Genomic DNA, 9,964 nt, shown 5'->3' on the forward strand with positions numbered 1-9,964 from the left:
TGTTATCGCCCCTGGTGCAGGGACCCCGAGAAGATCTAATTTTGGAGCAGCCCTTGTTCCTGATCACTTCGCAGGATCAGGCAGCCCGGGGTTGCTATAGAGATCCGCGATTCCCCATCCCTTCCCCCAGCCCCAGAACGGCTGAGCACACTTTATTTTCTTGGCACTGGCGGTGCCCTCACGCTGCCGGGTGTATCGGCCCGCGTCCTGGCAGCGATGGGAGCGAAGCTGCCATGTCTTGTTGTTCTGAGTCACTGGGCAGGTGGGGAGAGGGAGGGACAGGCTCTTTTCCCTTTGCCTTGTTTGCTCAGACAGCCCTGGGGAGAACGCCAAATGTTGCTCAGCTCAGTGCAGCGCCGCTGCCTTTCTGGTACTTTCAGGGCACAGCCAGGACGTTGCCCTAAAGCTGCTCCTGCAGACAAGGGCAATGGATGCAGTTGGGTAGCTGGAAAAACTCGAGTCTTGCTTGCGTGGTAACGTTTCTGGTCTCCAGTAAATGAAACCGAGGCACGGCCACCAGGAAAGTGCAGGATTTGTTACCTAAACAGATAAACAAAGTGAAACTCGTTGAAACAGCTCTGGCCCGGTACAAGATTTCCTGGCGGTACTGAGGACCAGAGCACGTGCTAAAGGGGAAGCCTCCGTGCTGGGGTGGGGAATGGGGAGCGGGACATGAAACATGGTGGTGGCTCAGCTCCTGCGGTGCTGTCTGCGAATCCTGGTAGTGGGGAGCTAAAGGCTTTCCTGCCATTACTTTTCTAGGTAGAGTTACTGCGTTTTTTTCCTTTTTTTTTTTTCTTTCTTTTCTTTTAATCCCAAAGATGTTATGTAATAAGTAAAAAATCCTTTTATTTCAGCTGTTTACACTGGGGGGGGAGGAGAAACGTGGGAACTCTTGGCCTATTAAGAAATTGGCCTCTGTTGCCAGTACTAACAAAGCATCGCTGCCTTTTGCAATCGGGATGTTCCCTGTGCCGTGCCTCCTCTGACCAAAGACCAGCTCCGGTGTCACAACTTCCAGCTGAGCTCAGCAAATAACTCTCGTAACACACCCCCAGCCCATTGAATCACCTAGACCTTGTCTTGACAAAGCCCTTGAGCCTGAAGCACCGCCTTTAATAAAAAAAAAATAAAAATTAAAAATGAAGGTAAGCAAATGCCCGGAGTACACTTCGAGCTTTCCCTGGGGGAGCTGCAGAGGTGAGATCCTGCTTCAGAACCCTTATCTGCGCAGGAGCTGTTGTTTTCTCATTACGGGGATCAGCTGGAGTTGTCGTTTTGCTTTATCCATAGCAGGGGATCAAAAAAAACCTAAATTTCCTTGGGGTTGTCGTGTGAGTCGAATGTGAAGAGGATTCGGGAGCTGTTAATTATGGCTCGAACCCTTCCCAGTGCTCGGCCACCCGGCAGGCCTGGCTCTGCCCCGGCGGCTTGGCGATTCCTGCCCTGTCCGTGTGTGCGTGTGAGCGGGGAGCTTTGCCTTGACGTAACAGCCAAATGGCCGGGAATGCGGCAGCGGATACGGTGACAGGACTCCTCCGGTGACAGGATTCCTCCGGTGACAGGATTCCTCCGGTGACAGGGCTCCTCCACCTGCGTGCCTACCAGTGAAGAGGTAATTAAAGCAGCGCAGTCAAGGCGCAGGTATTTTAAAGAGCCCCAACGTGCAACGCCCTCTTAGTAACACCTTAGTAAAACAACAATAGCATTTTAGCAACGTAATTGCCTTTTTTTTTTTTTCCCCTTAATGGTGCTAAAAATAGCGCCGTCATCTTAATTTCCTGGTCGCTGCCTGACGGCAGGATTTGGTTTCCAGCTGAGCGAGGGAGCGTTAGAAAAAACGTGCTCTTTCCTAGCTAAATTCCCCTTAAACCAGAAGCGATGAAAATAAGGCTGCTCGTAATAGCTCTTATAAATCTTCCCCTTCCCCTACAGAAGAAAAATGGTCCAAAGTTGCCTTTTATTTATTTCTTTATCTGTGAGAAAATGAGCGATGGTGGCCGCTGTTGCAGCCTAGGAAGGACGGTGTCGAGAGATTTCTTAACAAATTTCTTAACGTGTGGCGTTGAGCGGCTTCAAAAGCCCTCTTCGGTGGCAAATCACCCAAAATCCCAAAGGCGGGACCCAAAAGCCCTCAGGTAAAGGGGTCCTGAGCGAGGGAGGAGAAGCAAATCCCAGAAGGGTGCTGAAGGTTTTGGTGGAGGTGGGGCAGGCGAGGAGCTCGGTATTTGGTGTAATTTGGTGTTTTAGCGTCTGGGGGACAGGTGCTGGGGGAATTGCTTAACCAGGGGCACAGGCGCGGCTTTGGGGCGCTCTGCTCGGCCCTGCTGGAAACGGGGAGCTCAGGGCCGAGGCACGGCCGCCCCCCGACAGGGACCCGCCATGGGGCGGGAGCAGCCCCCGCGCCCCTCACCCCGCCCGCGCCCGGGAACTACAACTCCCGGCGGCCCCCGCGCCGCGCGCACACCCCCGGCGGCTCATTGGCTGAGGCGGCGCACCAATCCGGAGGCGCGGCCGGGCCGGGCCGGCCAATGGGGACGCTGTTGCTAACACGCCGCAGTTATTTTTAGCACGGGGGCCGCTCGCGCACCTTGCGGGCCCTTCGCCGCCTCCGCCGCGGCCGGGCCGGCCCTACGCTGGGGGGCGGAGGCGCACGGGTGTGAAGAGACAAAATAGTCCGCGGCGGGGGGCGGGGGGGGGGTGTGGGGGCGGTGTGGGGGCACGGGGGCGGCTCCAGCGGCTCGGGTGCGTCCCCTGAGGGGGGCTGCGGGCAGGGCAGGGGCCGGGATATGCTGAGGGTCAATCCACCCCCAGGAGAAATAATAAAGAAATGGATAAATAAATGGATAAATAAATAAATAAATAAATAAATAAAATGGATAAATAAATGGATAAAGGGATAAATAAATAAATAAAGCGACAAATAAATAAATAAGTGGTGGAGGAAAGGGGTAAAAAAAAAATAAAAGAGGCAGACGCGCAGCCCCCCCCATCCCCATCCCCCCCCCGGCCGCTGAGGGGCGGAGGCAGCGCGAAGTAGTCCCGGCCGGTCCCGCCCCGCCCCCCGGGGCCGCATCACGCGGGGAGCAGCGCGGATCCGTGCGCGGGGTTGCTAAGGGTGAAAGTTTGCCGTGAGTTGGCTCACTCGGGGCCAGGGCGCGGGCGGCTCCGGGCCGAGGCGAGGCCAGGCCAGGCCGGCAGCGGCGGCGGCGCAGGGCAGCGCAGCGGTACCCGCACCTCACCCCCGGGCCTCGGCCCCGCTGCAGGGAGGACCCCGCCCCGCAGACGAGAAGCACCGCGCGGCGAGGAGGCGAGGGACGGGGCAGGGACCCGCGCGCAGCCCCCCCAGAGCCGAGGACGAAGTGAGTGGGGGCCGGGAGCCCCTCTGCGGGCTGGGCTGGGCTGGGCCGGGCCGGGCGCTGCTCCCCTCACCACGGGGCTGGGGGGGGGGGTGCGAGCCCTCGCTGCTGGAGCTCCCCCCGGCCCCGCGCCCCCTCAGCAACAAAAGCGCCTCAAAGGGGGGGGGGGGGGGAGGGACAGCGGCTGGCGCTGTCCTTGGGCCGTGCCCGGCCGGGGGCTCCGGGCCCTGGTGAAGGGAAGGGAGGAGGAGGAGGAGGAGGGGAGCGGGGGGCGGCGGCGGCTGCGGGCGGGGCGCATGTGCCGTGGAAAATTTTGCGCCCTGCCCCGCCGAGGCAGAGCCGGGCCGGCGGGCCGGGCCCCCCGCGCGGGGCACGCCGGGAGCTGTAGTCCGCAGGGGAAGTAGGTCACGGGCGGCGGGGCGGGGCGGGGGCGCCGCGCGGACTACAGGTCCCGGCGTGCCCCGCGGCCGGCGGGGAGGCGCCGCGGCTGGGTCACCGTTAATGGCCGCCGGGCGGCCCCCCTGAGGGGAAGGGGGGGGGGGGGGCGCTGGGGGTAATTAACCCGCCCTCATCAGCGCTAATTGCACAGCGGGACCCTCCTGGGCGAAAAGGGAAGGGGAGGGGGCAGCCAGCAGGGCGCTCGTCTCCTTGCTGCCTCCCCCAGAAGGTCGTCCCTTAAGGGGCACGGGGTCAGGGTGAGGGTTCGCCACAGAAACGCCCCGCTCGTTACCGCGCAGCCCCCCCCAGGCAGCCCGGGCCCTGCAGGCGCCCTCTGACCCCACGGATGGGCTCCTCGGGGTTCGCCCGCTGCCATTTTCTGCAGGAGGGGCTTTGTCTCAGCGCTGACGCTCCTGGAGACGGCACCTCCCTGCTGCTGGGCCCTGCAGAAAGCCAGGTTGAGCGTTTCTTCCTTGGGGTTCACCCGCTCTCGGTCAGGCCCCAGCGCCCTGGCACAGCTCATTGCACCTCAGGAGATCCTGGGTGCAGGTGTTAAAGGCAAAGCTTCGCTCCCGCGCTTCCATTCTCTCATTCCTGTGTCTTTCCTTGCTGCTGAGTTAAGCCTGAGGGAGATCCCTTCCAGACCTGACCTCGCTGTTGGCAGGCTCGAGGTGTGGGATCTGCTTTTGGTGGCCGTAGTCCTTAACTAAGCCTCCTTGGACTCAGATTAGTACTGAAAAAAAAAAAAACACCACACCATAGAATCCACGCCCTGATTTTTTTTATTTTTTAGTAATAAGGCCTAAAAATACTTGAGGGTTTCCTTAAAATGTGCTGATTTCATTCTTTTCGCCCACTAACCCCGACCAAGCAAACAAGTCTGGTCGGTCCTTCCGCCTCCTGACCGAGGTTGGCCTGGGTACGTGGCCGTGCTGCCGGGGTTCCCAGTCCCTCAGGGACTGCTGACATCCGATGTTTGTGCCCCGTCCCCACCCCCAAATAGTTGGCCCAGGACGTAAACACCGCCGTGCTGCGTGAGAGCCTCCCCGAAGCCCATTTTAGGAAGGCGGTTGAGCGCGGCGTTGTCTGTTTGAGCAAGGTGAGGGCAGCTGAAGGCTGAGCAGCCTCTGACTAAGCCGCCAATTAAAAACTGGATGTGCTGCTCGCCCGTGGAGAGGCGTGTGGGCCGCTGGAAGCGCGCTTCCTCGTAACATAGCTGTGGGATTCGTCTGCTTTGGCTGGGCGGCGGAGCGCGGTGCTGACCTACCTGGGGGCTTCGTGCCCGGGCACACGCTCACAAATCGGCCTGTGATGGGAGAGCTGAGCCGGGTGGCTTCACACCTGGCTCCTGCGGGTTCTCCCAGCTCCAGGGACTTCCTCAGGAGGGAGGGAAGGAAGGAAGGCTTCAGTCATCAGCGAGCAATTTGGGGTTTCATTAAGCAGGTCCCGGGTCCTGGCACAGCTCCTCCTGCTCAGGGATGAGGGATGTGAGCTGTGGGCAGGCTGGCGGCACCTACGTGTCTTACGGCCCTGCCCCCATCCGCGTTAAGCTGGGATTTGAGGCTCGTAGGTGGGCAGAGCCTCCACCGGGCACACTTAATCAGATCCCTCTGCGCTTGCCAGCCAAGGGGGAGTAAAGGCAGCCTGGCAGCTGGCGCCTCAGCGCTCCCCTTGCTCCTCCTCCCCTCCCTGCCTGTGCCAGCAGGGCGCAGAGCTCCCCGAGGAGGGGCTGGCCCCGCTGTCACGGTGCCCGGCAAGTCACGAGGCTTTTTGGGGGGTGCTCGTGGGCTCTGGCCGGGCACAGGTGAGCCCTGCTGGGAGCTGCCGCGGCCCTGCCAGAGCAGCCAGGTGGCCGGCCCGGTGTCAGCAGCGCTTGGCAGCGAGGTGAGCGTAACCCACTGCCGAGAGCAGCTCCACCCCTGCCCCTTCTGCGCAGGACCGGCGAGGCTCTTCCCCACCAGCATCTCCGTCTGGGGGCTGGTGGGTTCGGGCAGGCCCCCGGCGAGCAGCACGGCTCGTTGTGCAGCCTTCCCATCCCGCTTTTGGTGGTGGAACAGCGCGGCCGTTCATCTCGGCAGGTGGGGAACTGGGGAACCGTTCTGTTTTCTCATCTCCATCCTTCTTTTCTCCTCTCCTCTCCTAGGTCTGCTCGGAGCCAAGCCCCGTCTATGTGTGTGTGTCACCCCGGCTCTTTCCATACGCTGCCCTGACTTGCTTGCTGCGAAGGGAGTATGCATCTGGAGATTAAAGTTGCTCTGAACTTCATCATCTCATACCTGTACAACAAGCTGCCTCGGCGGCGGGCGGACCTGTTCGGCGAGGAGCTCGAGCGCCTGCTGAAGAAGAAATATGAGGGGCACTGGTACCCGGAGAAGCCTCTGAAGGGCTCGGGCTATCGCTGCGTCCACATCGGGGAGACGGTGGACCCGGTGGTGGAGCTGGCGGCCAAGCGCAGCGGGCTGGCGGTGGAGGACGTGCGCGCCAACGTGCCCGAGGAGCTGAGCGTCTGGATCGACCCCTTCGAGGTGTCCTACCAGATCGGCGAGAAGGGCTCCGTCAAGGTGCTCTACCTGGACGACAGCGAGGGCTGCCAAGCCGCCGAGCTGGACAAAGAGATCAAGAGCAGCTTCAACCCCGACGCCCAGGTCTTCGTCCCCATCGGCAGCCAGGACAACTCGCTGTCCAACTCCCCGTCCCCGTCCTTCGGCCAGTCGCCCAGCCCCACCTTCATCCCGCGCTCCGCCCAGCCCATCACCTTCACCACCGCCACCTTCGCCGCCACCAAATTCGGCTCCACCAAGATGAAGAAGGGCGGAGGGGCCGGCGGCGGAGGGGGCGGCGCGGCGGGGCCCGCGCCGCAGCCCAGGCTGCTCCGCTCGCCCACCACCAACCTGCTGAAGCACAAGGGCCTCTCCCTCTCCATGCACTCTCTGAACTTCGCCGGCAGCGCGGGGGGCCAGGCCCCGCAGTCGCAGCTCTCCCCCAACGCCAAGGAGTTCGTTTACAGCGGCGGCTCGCCCGGGGCCGCCGGCCTCTTCTTCGAGGGCGAGAGCCAGCCCAGCAGCGTCCCCCCGGCCTCGCAGTTCGGCGCCGGCACGGGCGGCGCCTTCGATGTGGCTCAGGTCTTCGGCGGCAGCAGCAACAGCCTCTTCCTGGAGAAGTCGCCCTTCGTGGAAGGACTCAGCTACAACCTGAACGCCATGCAGTACCCCAGCCAGTCCTTCCAGCCCGTCGTCCTGGCCAACTGAACCCCAGGAAGGAGGAGAGTATTCGGGGCGGGGGGCGGGAGGGGGGAAACAACGACGACAACACACACACACACACACACAATAAAAAGAGGGAGAGCAAACTAGAAATATACAGAAAATACTCAAATCTTATAAGTATAGCTTCTTGGAAAATGAGAGAGCCCAGTGTTGTTGCGCTGTGCTGGCAACGCTCCTGAAGCACCGACTTGTTTTTTAACTCGGTCCCCGTGCTTTTTTCCTACTCCACTTTTTTTTTACTCCTCGAAGGAGCCCAGGGTTGTTGGGTCCCCGTTCCCCGGTGCCGCTGGCGGGGCGGGCCCTGCCCTGCTGGTGGGGCGCTGCGGCTGTGCCCGCGGGCTCAGGGCATCGCGTTGCTCCGGGCGAGCAGCCCCGTGGGGCACAAACCCCGGGGCGGTGCTGAGCCTTCGCTCCGAGTTCTCGTTGCAGGCTGTGAATTTTGTCTCTTTTTATCTCGGAGAGGGGGCTCCTTTCTTTTTTAGGTCGGGAGGCGGCACTGTTGGGGGAGAGGAAGGGCTGCGTTGTGGGCGCTGCTGTCTCGAGCGGTGCTGTAGGAGCCTGTAGGGTCCCGCAGCCCCCGGCACGGGGAGCCCGGTGGGGCCGGGGTCCTGCAGGACGGAGGCCTCGGAGGTTGTGGTGGGAGTATGGAGAGGGCAAAGTGGAGAGAGATGGTGATGAGACTCCAGTCTTTGAGGTTCCATGTTTTAAAAGAGAAATAAGCTCTCTGCTGCCTCCCAAATCTTGGGTTCGGTTTTCTTTGACCTGTGTCCTTGGAGCACCCTCTGAAACCCACCCCTGTGGCTGCCGAGCCGGCGTGCTCTCCCAGGACGCCCCTGCTCGGGGCAGAGGGGCTCCACCTCGTGCTTTCCCCTCTCCTCGAGCCTCCCCAGAGCCGTGCTGCCAGTGAGCCTCTGCAGAGGCAGCGGGGCTGTCCCGGGGGGGCTGCTGCTCCCCGGGCCCCTTCCAGGAGAGCGTCACCTCGTGGGGTGCCTCGGAGCTATGACCGGCACGGCGGCCTCCCCAAAACGGCCTCCAGAGCTAGGGCAAGGGGTTCGGGGCAGCCGTGCTGTCGGGTTTTCCCTTCTTATTTCCTTTTCCGTCGGGTTTTAACCCCCCGCTTGCGGATGTCACCACTGCCACCCCTCCCTCTCCCCGGGGGCCGCAGCCCCGTGGGACCTGGCTGCCCCCACGTCCCCCCCAGCGTCCCCGAAACGGCGAGCCCCTCGCTGGCAGAGGGCGAGAGGGGAGAGGCGAGCTTCCCCGCCTCCTGCTCGCGCGCGTGAAGCTTCGATGCCGCTGCCCCGCCTCTCACACCCGCGTTCAAATCCTAAAAACCGTGCTGCGAGTGGAAGGAGGGAGCAGCCCAACCCCTCCGACCCCGAAAGGAAAAAAGCGTGCTTCAGAAACGTTCCTCCAGCCTCAGGCAGCAAGGGAAACTAACGGCCTTTTCGGGTCTTTTCTAGTCTTGGATGTAGGCGTTCAGCTTCAATTTTATTTTTTAAAACCTGCACTAATTTACCTGGTTTCTTAGGAAGAGAAGAGAGAAATTTTTTTTTTTTTTTTAACTTTTATTTTTTATGGGTTTGTGTTCTTTTTGTTGATGTCCGTTTGTATTGAATAATTTGCTACATTTGTAAAATGTAAGAGGTATATATAATATATGTATATTTCTAACGTAAAAAAAAAAAAAATTGTAATTTTTTTCTTTTCGAGATTTTTTCTTAAAAAGAGGAGAGAAAAATATTTTTTCAGGAAAAAAAACTTTAGAAAAAAGCGGTGAAGAGCCCTGTCTCCCCGCTCAGCCTCCCTCCTTTCCCTCCCGCCCCTCTCCCAGGAGCGAGCCGCCGGTTGCCTCGTGGAGAGAGCGGGTGAGGGAGGACCACGGGCCCTGCGCAGGGTTTCCGTGCGCCTGGGTGTCTTTCCGAGAAGGGGGCTACTGAGAGGAGGAGCCAGGGGGTTGTTGTCTTTATTTTTTTTTTCCTTTTTTTTTTTTTTTTTTTTCCTTTAGCGAAGGAGGAATACAATCAGAGTTTTGTATTCAGAATGTTGTGCAATATTTTGGAACGGGACATTGGTGTGTCTATAGAGATTTAGTTAAAAACAAACGGAAAAAAAAAAACTAAAACAAAAAAAAAAAAAAAAAAACACAAAAAGGTTGATCAAATCTGTACAGTTTCTATTGTTCCAGATTTTTTTAAGTTTGTATTAAAAGCATGATATAATAACTCTGTGTCGGCTGGTGCTGCTCGGGGGGGGGGTCTGCTGTGCCTGGGGGGTGTGGGCAGGGGGGGTGCGGGGTTTCCTTGCAGGCACTGGGTTTGGGGAGCTCAGCGGGGGCTTTGCTGTGGTAGGAGCAGCCCGGGAGCTGCAGATCGCTTCGGGTTTGCCTCTGGGGTAGGTGCAGAGCGAAGGAAGCCTCCAGCTGCGGGCAGAGCCTGTCCCCTGTTCCAAACATTCATCCGAAGTGACTTACAGCAGGGTGGGCTCAGATCTGGACCTGAGAACAGACACTGTTGACTCTATTTTTTTTTCATTTTTGTTTTTCACCCCTCATTGCTCAGCTTTAATGGGAATTCCTGCACCGGGAGCTCCTCCTTTTTAGCAGGAGGACGTGGGATGGCTGCTCCGTGCTGAGGAAGATGCCGAAATGCCTTCTCCTCCCAGCTTAGCCTGCAGCCACCTTCTGCTGGGGGATGGGGCTCCTCAAAAAACAGCTGAAGGGAGCCCAGCTGAACGTGCCTGAGGAAATGTGGTGCTGGTCCTGGCAGCGGGCGTCCTGCCCTCAGCCCCTCTACCCTGAATTTCTTCCAGGAAGAGCTGTGCCTTGGGATTTACGAGCCCAAGGAGCCGTGTTCCTGCTCCCGCAGGCTGCGCCCCATGGGACTGCCATGCTCTGCTGAG

The 9,964-nt window shown here is 59.7% G+C and overlaps 1 protein-coding gene across 1 annotated transcript; it reads left to right on the forward strand.

Moving 5' to 3' along the window:
- Window positions 1-3,101: 3,101 nt before the first annotated feature.
- On the forward strand, window positions 3,102-9,087 carry TOB2 (transducer of ERBB2, 2). Its single transcript, XM_084299081.1, has 2 exons — window positions 3,102-3,362; window positions 5,941-9,087. Exon 2 carries the CDS (start codon window positions 6,029-6,031, stop codon window positions 7,043-7,045), a length of 1,017 nt encoding a protein of 338 aa, XP_084155207.1. The 5' UTR covers window positions 3,102-3,362; window positions 5,941-6,028; the 3' UTR covers window positions 7,046-9,087.
- The last annotated feature ends 877 nt before the right edge of the window (window positions 9,088-9,964 follow it).

The sequence above is a fragment of the Netta rufina genome, assembly GCF_964035555.1.
Source record: "Netta rufina genome assembly, chromosome: 1".
In the NCBI taxonomy this organism is placed as follows: Eukaryota; Metazoa; Chordata; class Aves; order Anseriformes; family Anatidae; genus Netta; species Netta rufina.

Bases quoted from the DNA above. Each gene is read 5' to 3' on its own strand.
- TOB2 (XM_084299081.1), top strand. From the start codon at position 6,029: ATGCATCTGGAGATTAAAGTTGCTCTGAACTTCATCATCTCATACCTG.